Here is a 12,149-nt window from a genome sequence, read left to right on the forward strand (position 1 = left end):
CAGCATGGGGAGCAAACCCCAGCTCCCCAGGTCTCTGGGCTGAGCTGCGGCACCCCGGGGCCATGCTTGGCTCCGCCACTGTTTCCCCAGGCTCTTCACAGCGGCAGAAGCCAGGGACATCCGTAACACCACATTCCGTGACGTCCTGGCTGCAGTCACCTCTGCAAACCTTGCAGACTTCCAGAGCAACGTGTTCGTCTGGAGGGAGGGTGAGTGCTGCCTGCCATGGCAGGGCAAGGGGGCAAACGGCACCAGGCTGCAATGCGTGACAGCGAGGAGCATGCAAAACGCACGAGTTGCTTGTAAGCAAGGCAGGCAGCGCTGCTGTTGAAAGTGGGCTGAAGTCCAGGCATCTGCATTGCACGAGTCCTGGAAGGATCCCCAGGTACAAAAGATGCAACGATGCCCCGGGAGGTTGTGCTGAGGTTAAGGCTTGGCCTCTGGCTACCCCGTGCTGTGTCATGCTCCTCACTGACGTGTCCTTTTTCTGCTTTCATATACATGCACACACAGGTCTGCAGGTTAAACGTGAGCAACCTGAAACACAATGAAGTTCTGTAGATGACTTAAGCCTTGCGTACCATAACTGTGTAACTCTGCCTCCTTCTGCCCTTCATCGGCTGCCTGGGGTTGGTTAACTGGGGCTGCTGGGAGGGCTGGCAAGGCTTTCCTGGAACTGTGGTTGCAACAACACCGTGAACTGCACCAGCCAGATTTCAGCCCGCTGAGGGCTCAGGGCTTGCGTTCCTGTGCAGTTTTGAGTTCCCATCAGGCTAGAAGCAGCCTTAAAGCCCCAAGTCCCGCACTTATGTGGTCCATCACCTGGGTTACCTCCTGTGCCGTCCTTGCAATGAGGTTTTCTCTCCCCACTGAGACCCAGAGACTCCTGGCACTATCCACAGCCTGTCTTTTCCTCTTGGGATTCGGCCACGCCTTTTCCATGTACTGAGAGCCTTTTATCTAGCGCACATTCCAGCCCTTGCAAGGCGTTTTGGTCCCTTGGCAATGCACCAGGAGGACTCCCTGGATTTGCAACACCCAGCTGGCAGCCCAGACAAGCAGAGGCCCTGAGCCCCAGCTTGCCATGGCCCAAGGTGCTTTTTAGTCATTGAAGAGGTGATGGTGCTGAGCTCCACAGAGCCCAGTTCTGCATGTGGTTTGGTGTGACATGCAAAGGTTCAGCCTGAAAACAAGGCTTGTCTCCTAAAGATCTCGAGCAGCCCCATTTGCTGGGTCACCTGGCAACGAACCTCACCAGCACCTCAGTCGCAGAGGTTCCAGGAGACAATGGAGGTGAGAAGGGTAAAAGTGCTGTGACACTCACTGCCTGTCTCCCCCCATGCAGGGGACCCGTGCCCCCAGCCCCAGCAGCTGACATCTCAACTCCTGGCCAACTGCACGCCCATGACCGTCCTGGACTACTTTGAAGGCAGTGGCGCAGGCTTTGGGATCATCATCGTTGTCCTCTTCTGCCTGCCTTTAGGTTTGCCTCCCCGTTTCTTTACCCATCTCCTCTTCTACTGGAGAAAGGGGCTGAGTGGCTGTGGGCCCCTGCCCACCTTTATCATACAAGTGATGCTGCCAAAGCAGGAAGGAGCTTTGGGGCATCTCATGCCTCCTCCTCCCGTGTGTCCTCAGTGAGCCTGTTTGTTGCCTGGATCGTTGCCGTTCTCCGCAAGAGGGATTTCAAGAAACTGGAGAAGAAGAAGGCCAGCGTGCGGCGGGAGGTGGCCAGCGAGGCGATACACGGTGAGGTGGCATTGTCGATCCCATGGTGGTGCCTGGTGATGTTCCTGAAGTCAGGGCACATATCCAAGCATCACAGCTATTTGGCTTGGAGCTTATAGCTAAACTGGATATATTCCAACCCAAGCCATCCTCTGACCCAGATTGCTCCTTACCTGAAGGAAATCCATGTAGGCAATTGCACTAGTAGCTACAGAACAGGCACTGTATCTCTTTGCTCTGGACACTGGAAAAATCTTGCCTCCCTGCTCCATGAGCTGTACGTGAGCTCCATGCCCATGCACTTGAGGTCTGTGTTTGGGAGATCATCATTTTAACATGAGCCTGGTCTCCTGGCAGATGCTCAGCCAGCAGTTAGAGAATAAATAAAACTGAGAACTGCTAGTCTAAATTTTAAGAAATCGGATGGGAGAGCTTACCCCTGACACAGCTAAGACTTGTGCACACTTGTACCATTGCACCAGCGATGGCACAGTTATTACAGCAAAGGCAGGCTGTGCGGTAGCAACCCAGGTGGCCCCCTGACTGTTTTCTGTGCCATGTCTGTAGTGCGCAGCACTGGCAGGGAAGGAATGAAGGGTTGCCAGCCCTAGGTCACAAGCTGAATGCAATTTCTCACAAGCCACATTGGCGCGAAGGAGGTGCTGAGACGAACAGAAGCGCAGGTGCACCTTTCCGACTGCGTGCTGTGCTCTGTCCCCTCAGCCATGGAGTGGCACGGTCCCAAGACAGACAGCTCTCCTGTCTACGTTCAGCTCCAAGCTGACAAAGTGCTCAAAGTGCTGGATGGGAGAGGGTCGGTGTTGCGGAGCATCAGCCTGAAAGCCCATGGAAAGGTGGAGGTGATCCTCTCCAGCAACAAAGGGAACAAAGCTCTGCTGCTGAAGAGCCCCAAGGAGTATGACCTGGTGAGTACCATGACGCCTGGAGAGAGCCTCCTCTGGACCCTCCACCATCCTCTGCTGCTGCTCATGGCACCATTCAGACCTTGGCTCTGGGATCCCAGGGCAGGGTAGGTCCCTGAAGGGTGGTTGTGGCCTCCTGAGAACCACCAGGTCCAGCTCATACCATGGAGTGTCCACGGTGGTGAACAGCAGCAGATGTTTGTACCAAGCTGGGGGAAGACACCTTCCTTCAGACTTTAGCAAACTGGGTCTTGGGTGATACCCGTGGACACAGAAATGGCATGCAGGGGGTGGATTTGGTAGGGGAGGTCAGGCCAGCTTGGAAACAGACACTAAAATCTGCTGAGGAGAGCATGGGCTTTTAGCTGGTTGGGTGCAATGTCCAGCCCCAGCCTGGCTGAGCCTCTGCCACTCACAGCATTTGGTGGGGCCTCGTGCAGGTGCTGCTTTTCAACGAGGAGGCAGATAGGAGCAACTTCATGGGGAAGCTACGAGAATACTTGAGAAAGAGCTGCCTTGATCTGCTTGTGTCTGAGATGAAGGAGCAGAGCCTGCTGAAACGGGCAGTCACCCAGGAGCAGAGGAAACAAATTCTGGAGACTTTCTTTAGGCACCTGTTTGCTCAGGTATGTTTGGGTGTGGCAGGCTCTGATGCACGGAGGAAGGTATTTCTGTATTGACTGAGCAATGAATGTTGCTGCTGTTGGGCTCCGTAAGAGCTGGTAAGCCATGCACAAGGAAGCTGCCAACACTTTCAGGACCAAGGGACCTTTTCCCTTGTAGAAAACAAAGGGATTTCTGCTGTGGTGATACAGATGGTTAATGTTGCAAAGAGACTTTTGGGTGATTCAGCCATGGTCTCTGTTATGGTCAGTGATGTTTAGTGTAAAAGTTGTATTGTGCAGGAGAAATACAGGACTTCCCCGTGGTATCTGCCATGAATTCTGTGCCAAGAGAGCCACTGGTCTTTGTGCAATAGGTTTTCCATGTGAGCACCAACCTGCTGCTCTGCCAGCACTCATGAGATTTGTTTTGTGGGACATAACCTGCAGGTGCTGGACATAGACAAATCCGATGCTGGAGAGCTCAACTTTGAGTCTTCACAGAAGGCAAAGGAGTCTCTGACATGTGAGCTGAGCAGGGCTGAGTTCGCCGAGGCCCTTGGGCTCAAAGCCCACTCCATGTTTGTGGACTCCATGTTCTCCTTGGCGGACAAGGATGGCAATGGCTACATCTCCTTCAGGGAGTTCCTGGACATCTTGGTGGTCTTCATGAAAGGTGGGAACTGGTGGGGGTTAGTGTCTTCATCTGTTGCCCTGAGCCCCGTTTCTAGGCTGTGGCAATGCCACCAGCAGAGTGAAGGACAAGATCCATCCAGCAGGTCAATCTGTAGGCACTTCTACAGGTTACAATTCCCTTCAAGGGGCAGTGACAATGTAATGATGTTTTCTGTGAGGCTGTTCATGAGGGGAGCTGTCTCAGAGCAGCGATTTGCTGATCAGTGACCTTCCATGTGCAACTCTGCCCTACCTCGAGAATGTATCATGCAGCTATCCTTGACCGCTGATAACAGCCATATCTGATATCAATTCTCATCCTCCCTAATGACCACTGGAAAGACAGATTCATAGGTGGAGGTGGTGAATGCCAGATTCAATCACAGCAGCTCCCAGAATAATTCTTTGCTATGCAAAAGCGCATTCTGAGTTTGCAAAATAATGCCCAACAAACAATGTGTATTTACCCAACTTTTCACCTTGCACTTGAGAAAGTCAAGCAGAAGGGCAGCACAGGGCTCTGAAAGCAAATTCAGCTGCCATTCAGACTGATCAGCAGTGTGGTTTCAGACTGTTTAGAGCTGTGTGGCGTCACTGATGCTGGTCCAGACTCTCGAAGACATGTCTGAAAGCACCTTTGTTGGTGAAACTAGGATCTTGTTGTTACTTTACCTCTCTCCCTTGCCACCAGGGTCCTCAGAGGAGAAGTCCAAGGTGATGTTCAGGATGTATGACATTGATGAGAACGGGTTCCTCTCCAAGGAGGAGTTTCTGAGGATGCTCAGGTACTTCTCTTCAGCCCGCTAGACATTTTCACAATGTCTGAAGTTACAGGTGTCTTCACAAGCAACTTCTGTGCCTCAGACCCCAAGGAAGTTACACGAGAGCCCCTGGGCTCAACACTGACAGCCAGAAGCCCATTTCTCCCGTGAAACTTGTCTGGGGCTCTGCCCTGTGTTATTTCAAGGACTCAAGCTATGGTCCTCTGAAGTTCTCATCTCTCCTCCTTGCTCCAGGTCCTTCATTGAGATCTCCAACAACTGCCTGTCAAGGGAGCAAGCAGAGCAGGTGACCGAGTCCATGTTCCAGGCCTCAGGGTTTCAGGACAGGGATGAACTGACGTGGGAGGATTTCCACTACATGCTACGGGACCACGACAGCGAGCTTCGTTTCACCCAGCTCTGCATCAAAGGTCAGTGGGAAATGGGCAGGAGCTCTGGGTCGCCCCAGGGCCAGCAGCATCTGTACATAGCTCCCCAGTCTTGTCCTATCGGTCTTTCCAATCCCAGTTCTCTGTGGGGCAGTAAGCGGGCATGGGCTGTCACTCCTCGCATGACACATTTTGCTCTGTGCAGAGCCTCTCCCCAATGTAGCCCTGCCCAGCAGAGGTGCCAACAATTTGTCCACCACATCATCCCACTGTAAATGGCTGTTTTGTCCTTTTGGCTCCTGAAAGGTGTCCCCGAGGTATTCAAGAAAAACCTACACAACCGTGTCTCCTTCATAAAGAAAGAGCCCAGAGGGTAAGCGCTCTTACTCGTGCCGCTGCTATTTCTTCTCCTCTTTCTGCCCTTTTGCACATCCATCCTTCACCAGAGCTTCTCCAGCAAACGCTCCTCCCAGGCCTTTGCACCCCCCAGTGCTGGGGATGGGGGGCCACCGTGTGGGGACATGGCTGTGAGCACGCCACCACTGCAGGGCTGTTGCCCTCTGCCCTCCCGTGGCTCCTGCAGAGCCCCCGCTGCATCTCCTGCACGGCTGGGGTGTCTCGGAGCGGGTGGGAGTCCGGCCTCGCTTGTCAGAGGGACAGCGGGTTATCTTGGAGTGAATCCACCCCGTGTGCTGGGCAGTTAGGGTTCACACCAGCAGGACACCTTGGCAGCTGAGCCTGAGATGGAAAGTGTCCATGGGGTGGTAGTAGGGAAAATTTTGGCGAGGCCAGGCTGGCTGCTGGCTGACCGACGGCCCTTTGTGCACGGACAGCTTTAGGTGAGACATACCCCTCTTTCTGGCAGAACCATCTCAGACGGGGAGAAAGACCCAAACCTGGACACAGTGGCCCACTACAAGGATCGAGAAGGGCAAGAGCTGAGGAAGAGACCAGGCAGAAAGTGAGTATGCTCCTCTCCTCCTCGGGTTTCTTGCGTCTGTTCACACCATAGGTCAAGTGGCAGGGCTGCAGGGAGGGGGTGCCAGACCATCACTGCAGGGGATGCTCCAGCCCCAGCAGGCACATCAAGCCCTTGCTGAGCACCTACTGTGGGGGCAGCAAAGGGCTGGCTGCTTTCCTGCTGTAGCTGGAGAGGTGTTGGTGTCTCTCTGATGACAAAAACAAATAATAACGAAGTGGTCAGCTCTGGAGAACATGACTAGTTTTTGGGGTGTATGTCTTACCCATGGAGAGGGACATCTCATAGCAAGTCCTGCCTTCACTCCTCTGCCCCTCGAGACTCTGCTTATTCACATGTGGGCTGTCTGCAAGATCTGCAGGAGAGGCTCCTGTCCTCACCACTGTGTCACTGCCAAATACTTCCACAAGGAAGCAGTTCAATGGCTGTTTTTCATGGCCAGAAGTAATACGTTCTTTACAATAACCTGGTTTGCCTTAACAGTTCCAAGAACCTTACCTGACCCTGGGATATTTTTGAAGGTTTAAATATTACAAAGAGAATCATCTTTTATGGTTCTTATCTGTGGTTTCATTTGTGAGTCACTACCTGATGATTTGTTATGATCTTTCACGTAGACCAACTGATGGCCTGAGATCATCTGCTGGTACCGTGTGTTGCAGGTCACTGCAGTGGCTGCCGTGCAGAGGTGGTTGTGGTGCTGCAGAGGGAGGAAGATGCATTAATCTGGACCCTGCAGCCTTTGGTTGAACCTCAAAATGACACCAGTCTTCCCGTTTTTGCCAGGGCAAATCAGTACCAGCTGCATTTGTACACCGAAGCACAACGGAAGAAGTACCAGCGAAACAAAGTTCAGCAGAAGATCCAGGAGTTCAAGCGTTTCATTGAGAATTACCGGCGCCACATCGTCTGCGTGGTCCTGTTCTCTGCCATCACCGCCGGCTTGTTCGTGGAGAGGGCATACTGTGAGTGTCCCCCCAGCCCCAGACGCTCCTTTGGATGAGCTGCTCGCTGCGTGGGGCACGCCGGGGTGCGAAAGGTCCGGGCACAGCTTTGAACAACAGCATTGGTCTTCCTCTGGGATAACCAAAGAATTACTGGGGTCAGAAGGGACCACTGGGGGTCCAGTTTCAAAGCCGAACCAGGCTGCTATCTAGAGAGGGCTTCAGGAGCTGTTAGGTTGGAGAGCTCACTGCCTTGCCAGGCCTGTGCCAGTGTTTGGTCATCTTCCCTGTGAAGTGTTTTTATTTTACATCTAACTTGAATTTCCTTCTGTGAGAGTCATGTTGTTGCCTCTCATCCTTTCACTGTGCAGCTCTGAAAAAGAGCATGGCTCTTTCCCCTCTGTAACACCCACTAAGTTGTGGCATACAGCAATGTGCTCCCTGCCCCATCTTCTCCAGCCTGACCAAGCCCATTTCCCTCACCCTCTGCCCTGTGGGACATGCCCCAGCTCCCACCCATCCTGGTGGCCTCTGCTGGGCTTGTTCCCATTCACTGATGCCTCTCTTGTATTGGAGTGCCCAACTCCGGACACGATATCAAGCCGCAGAATCTCAGTGCCCTACAGAGGAGACCACTCACCTCCTTTCTCCAAGGAGACCCTGTCACCCAGTAGCAGCATGTCTGGGCCTGACGCAGCGTATCATGCCTCTGGTCCCACACAGCCCCATCCAGATGACATTTTCTTGGTGGAGCAACACAAGTGGCTGTCCCCTTGGTGCAGGAAGGGGCATGGTCCTCACCACCAGGCACGTGACGTGCACTCTGCTCTCTTCCCCTCAGACTACGCCTTTGCATCCCCCAGCACTGGAATTGCGCAGACCACCTTTGTCGGGATCATCATCTCCCGAGGATCAGCTGCCTGCATCTCCTTCATGTACTCCTACATCCTGCTCACCATGTGCCGCAACCTCATCACCACCCTGCGGGAGACATTCCTCAATCACTACATCCCCTTTGATGCCGCCGTGGATTTCCACCGCTGGATTGCCATGGCAGCCCTGATTTTCTCAGGTGGGTGAGCCGCTGGCAGCGGGAACAGGAGGACGTAATGGCACAGCAGGACCAGGTAGGAGCTTGAAGACTCTTGTGGAGCATGGAGATATGCAGGCCCCGGAAAAGAGGAGGAATCACCATGTCCCTGGCACAACAGCAGGGTTGCCAGATCTCCACCCACTGCAGCGGTGATGCTTTTCTCTCATGGTTTCTGTCTCTTACAGTGCTCCACACTGCGGGTCACATAGTGAACGTCTACATCTTCTCAGTCATGCCTCTCAGCGTCTTGTCCTGCCTCTTCTCCAGTGTCTTTATGAATGACGGGTAGGTGAAGTTTAAAGTAGAGCATGTTAAGCATAGATGGGAGTGAAAGTGGAAGCCAGGAGTTTGGTTTCTCCCAGGTCTGCCGACTCCATGGTGCAATTTCTTGTCCCCCCCTAGGTCACAGCTCCCTCAGAAGTATTACTGGTGGGTCTTCCAGACCATTCCAGGTGAGGATGGCAGGCAGTCCTCTGCCCTGCTCCAGGGGAGCCCCGTGGGGCATCCCAGATCCCCACCAGCACCTCCCAACCCCTTTCACAGGCATGACAGGCGTGCTGCTGCTCATCATTCTGGCCATCATGTATGTGTTCGCCACCCACCACTTCCGACGCGTCAGCTTCCAGGCCTTCTGGATCACCCACCATCTCTACGTGCTGCTCTACGTCCTGGTAAAACCTATGGGATGGGGAGGGACAGAGGGAGGGGCAGCGTCGATGTACCACAAGCCCGTGGGAGCTCCCAAGGGACCCAAGGGCCCCAGTCCTAGCACCCCACTGCTCCTGAGCTGCCACCGAACCAGCAAAGGCTGTGCCAAGCCCTGTGCTGATGAGGGCTGCCCCCTGCCCTTGCCCAGGTCATCATCCACGGCAGCTACGCTCTGGTCCAGCAGCCCCGCTTCCACATCTACTTCATCATCCCAGCTCTCATCTACGGTGCAGACAAGCTGCTCAGCCTGAGCAGGAAGAAAGTGGAGATCAATGTGGTGAAAGCCGAGCTCCTGCCCTCAGGTACTGCATCCCCCTGGCCGCACAGTGCCAGGTCAGCCCAGGCCCTTTACAAGAGCATGGAGGCTGCAGGGGTTGGAGGAACCACAGCTCCCCCAAGGGTGGGGGTCTGTGGGGTGCCCCATAGCAGCAGTCCCCAACCCGGTGGCATGCAGGTGACTCTGGCCCCGGAAATTCGCTTGCTGATTGTCCTGCAGGCTGGTGGCTTGGATTGGCACCTCCAAGAGGCAGCCACGTCCCACTACACGATCCCCTGATGCTTTCGCAGCATGCCTGCATGGCAAGGGTCTCTTCTGCATCTCCCAGAGTTAGGGAAACTGAGGCACAGAGCTCAGGCCATCACACCCAAGCCCAGCACAGCCTCTTCAGCATCCTGAGCACTGTGCCTGGCTCCACCGTTTGTCCTCAAGCTCTGTCCCAGCCATCATTAGGACTGCTCTAGCGCCCTGTCTTTCCTTGAGCCTTTCCTCCACTCAACATCTCCACCTTAACGACAGAGGTAACGAAGTCCCTGTCCCCCCTCCAGGCGTCACCCACCTGCGGTTCCAGCGGCCGCAGGACTTTGACTACAAGTCCGGGCAGTGGGTGCGCATCGCCTGCATGGCCCTGGGCACCACCGAGTACCACCCCTTCACCCTGACCTCGGCGCCCCATGAGGACACTTTGAGCCTGCACATCCGTGCCGTGGGGCCCTGGACCACCCGCCTGCGGGAGCTCTATGCCCCGGAGAGCCTGGCTCTCCTCGGCAAGCTGCCCAAGGTGAGGCATCTCTCTGGGGATGGGAACACCCAAGCCAAGGGCATTTCGGTGCCCGTTTGTGCCTGGGCCAAAACACTTCTCTAGCCCTGAAGGTGACCGATCCCTGGGCAAGCAGAGGAGGGAGATGCTCTGCTGATGGCTGGCTCCTTTCTAGCTCTATCTGGACGGGCCCTTCGGGGAGGGCCACCAGGAGTGGCACAAGTTTGAGGTGTCTGTGTTGGTGGGAGGAGGCATTGGGGTGACGCCCTTCGCGTCCATCCTCAAGGACCTGGTCTTCAAGTCATCCATCAACTCCAAGCTGATGTGTAAGAAGGTAAGGGGAAGCATCTGGAGGGCAAGAGCCCTCCTGAGATAAAATCCCCCGTTACCCAGCTGAGAAGAGCCCCATGGATCTATGGAGGGCTCCCAGCCCTATACAGAGCCTCATCCCTCTCTTCCGCAGATCTATTTCATCTGGGTGACACGCACGCAGCGGCAGTTCGAGTGGCTGGCGGACATCATCCGCGAGGTGGAGGAGGCAGACAAGAACGAGCTGGTCTCCGTGCACATCTACATCACGCAGCTGGCTGAGAAGTTTGACCTGCGCACCACCATGCTGGTGAGCCCCGTGCCAGGACCACCCGTGGGGAGGCTGCCAGGCCGTACTGGGCCACCTGACATGCGCTGATCTCTCTTTCAGTACATCTGCGAGCGGCACTTCCAGAAGGTGCTGAACAAGAGCCTGTTCACGGGGCTGCGCTCCATCACCCATTTCGGGCGCCCGCCATTCGTACCCTTCTTCGACTCGCTGCAGGAGGTGCACCCCGAGGTTAGTGCCACCAATGTGCTTGGGGCAGGAGGGGGACACCCACCTGCAAGTGTGGAGGACACTCATGGCACCACTCCCAGCCTTTCCCCAAGGTCCTTGGAAACCTCAGTGACACCTGCACTGAAAGGAGGGCAGAAGGGCCATAAACCCTGCTTTCCCTCCAGTGCTGGGATGAGCCGTGAGGGTCAACAATGCCCCACCACAGCCATATGTGCCCCTCCAGTGCCTGTAGCTGGCAGAGGCCCCAGGGCTCCAAACCTGAGGTCCCCATCCTTCCCCCATGCCCCTGTACCTCCCCAGGGAGGTGACAACCTCCCCAAGAGCCTCCTCAGGCTGGTGTCCGTGCCTGAAGCTGCTGGAGGGCACGCGGCCAGAGCAGGCTGACCCCTTTGGCTGCCCTCCTCCCCCAGGTGCACAAGATCGGGGTGTTCAGCTGTGGTCCACCTGGAATGACGAAGAGCGTGGAGAAGGCTTGTCAGCAGCTGAACAAGAAGGACCAGGCCTACTTTTCACATCACTACGAGAATTTCTAACCCTACCCCCGTTTTACTCCCGTGGGCTGCAGTTGCCATGGGAAATGTGTGTTTGACCCCAGCACCCATGCAGCGAGGCTTCGGGTGGTTGTGGTCCCAGGCTCCCACCTGCTGCCAACCCTGGAAGAAACCCACCCATGACCATGAGCAGCCTGGCACACACAGGAGCTGCGACACGGTGCTCGGTGCACCGGCAGAACACTGCCTTCCTGGCATCGCCCCACTGAGTCCCACGTGCTGGCGGCTTGTGTGTCTCAGTGCAGGAAACCCAGAATTCGGTTCAAGCCCAGATTCGCAACCTTGATCCTGCAAGCCGGAGGCCGTGCTCTGTGGGGTCACGGGGGAATGGCTCTGAACAACTTCAGGAAAGGGGCTTGGTGCCTGCACAACTCCAATTCACAGCACTCTGCCCACAGACCTGGGCAGGGGGCACACACATGGGGTGAGGAGGCAGTGAGCTAGCTCCCCACCGCCCCTCTCCTGCAAACGGGCTCAGCTTCGCTACTGTACGTGCTCATCAGTGCTCTGAGCCTTCCCTGGGTTTGCTTAGGGCCTTAGCAGTGTTTGTGTTGGCTTCTTTCAGCAGCATCCCCATCCCTTTGATCAGGGATCATTTTTGCTTGTTTAACTAATGCCTGGCTATGCATCGCTGGGCTGCTGCTCTCACGGGCTGTGATTGAGCAATAGGATTTTATCTTTGCTTAAATAAAGTTGACTGAAGTTTTAAATCACTTTCTGGGTCCTGTGTTGGGTCTCAGTCACCTGCAGACTTGCAATACTTACAGCATCATGTTGGCCTTGCTCCCATTACAGAGCATTTGCACCATCCCACTGGGAAACACATTGAACAGAAGCAAGTTTCCCCTCCACTGGTAATACAGAAGGGCTGGGGGTGGGAGGGATAAGGACTTGAGCCCCATAGACTGTGTCTTAGCATCCTCAGCAACG

The 12,149-nt window shown here is 55.2% G+C and overlaps 1 protein-coding gene across 2 annotated transcripts in view; it reads left to right on the forward strand.

Annotated features, from left to right (window-relative positions):
* DUOX2 (dual oxidase 2) overlaps nucleotides 1-11,932 on the forward strand; it is a 30,260-nt gene extending 18,328 nt beyond the window's left edge. For both annotated transcript variants that reach the window (XM_083849644.1, XM_083849643.1), the window contains exons 14-34: nucleotides 91-209; nucleotides 1,346-1,483; nucleotides 1,639-1,749; nucleotides 2,452-2,654; nucleotides 3,092-3,277; nucleotides 3,704-3,929; nucleotides 4,620-4,713; nucleotides 4,945-5,120; nucleotides 5,385-5,451; nucleotides 5,944-6,039; nucleotides 6,844-7,022; nucleotides 7,843-8,073; nucleotides 8,280-8,379; nucleotides 8,497-8,546; nucleotides 8,638-8,765; nucleotides 8,951-9,104; nucleotides 9,628-9,860; nucleotides 10,015-10,173; nucleotides 10,303-10,458; nucleotides 10,540-10,668; nucleotides 11,079-11,932. In XM_083849644.1, coding sequence (XP_083705770.1) covers nucleotides 91-209; nucleotides 1,346-1,483; nucleotides 1,639-1,749; nucleotides 2,452-2,654; nucleotides 3,092-3,277; nucleotides 3,704-3,929; nucleotides 4,620-4,713; nucleotides 4,945-5,120; nucleotides 5,385-5,451; nucleotides 5,944-6,039; nucleotides 6,844-7,022; nucleotides 7,843-8,073; nucleotides 8,280-8,379; nucleotides 8,497-8,546; nucleotides 8,638-8,765; nucleotides 8,951-9,104; nucleotides 9,628-9,860; nucleotides 10,015-10,173; nucleotides 10,303-10,458; nucleotides 10,540-10,668; nucleotides 11,079-11,201 — 3,058 coding nt within the window. In that variant the 3' untranslated portion in view covers nucleotides 11,202-11,932. The remainder of the gene's footprint in view (nucleotides 1-90; nucleotides 210-1,345; nucleotides 1,484-1,638; nucleotides 1,750-2,451; nucleotides 2,655-3,091; nucleotides 3,278-3,703; nucleotides 3,930-4,619; nucleotides 4,714-4,944; nucleotides 5,121-5,384; nucleotides 5,452-5,943; nucleotides 6,040-6,843; nucleotides 7,023-7,842; nucleotides 8,074-8,279; nucleotides 8,380-8,496; nucleotides 8,547-8,637; nucleotides 8,766-8,950; nucleotides 9,105-9,627; nucleotides 9,861-10,014; nucleotides 10,174-10,302; nucleotides 10,459-10,539; nucleotides 10,669-11,078) is intronic.
* The last annotated feature ends 217 nt before the right edge of the window (nucleotides 11,933-12,149 follow it).

This window comes from Anser anser (assembly GCF_964211835.1).
Source record: "Anser anser genome assembly, chromosome: 10".
In the NCBI taxonomy this organism is placed as follows: domain Eukaryota; kingdom Metazoa; phylum Chordata; class Aves; order Anseriformes; family Anatidae; genus Anser; species Anser anser.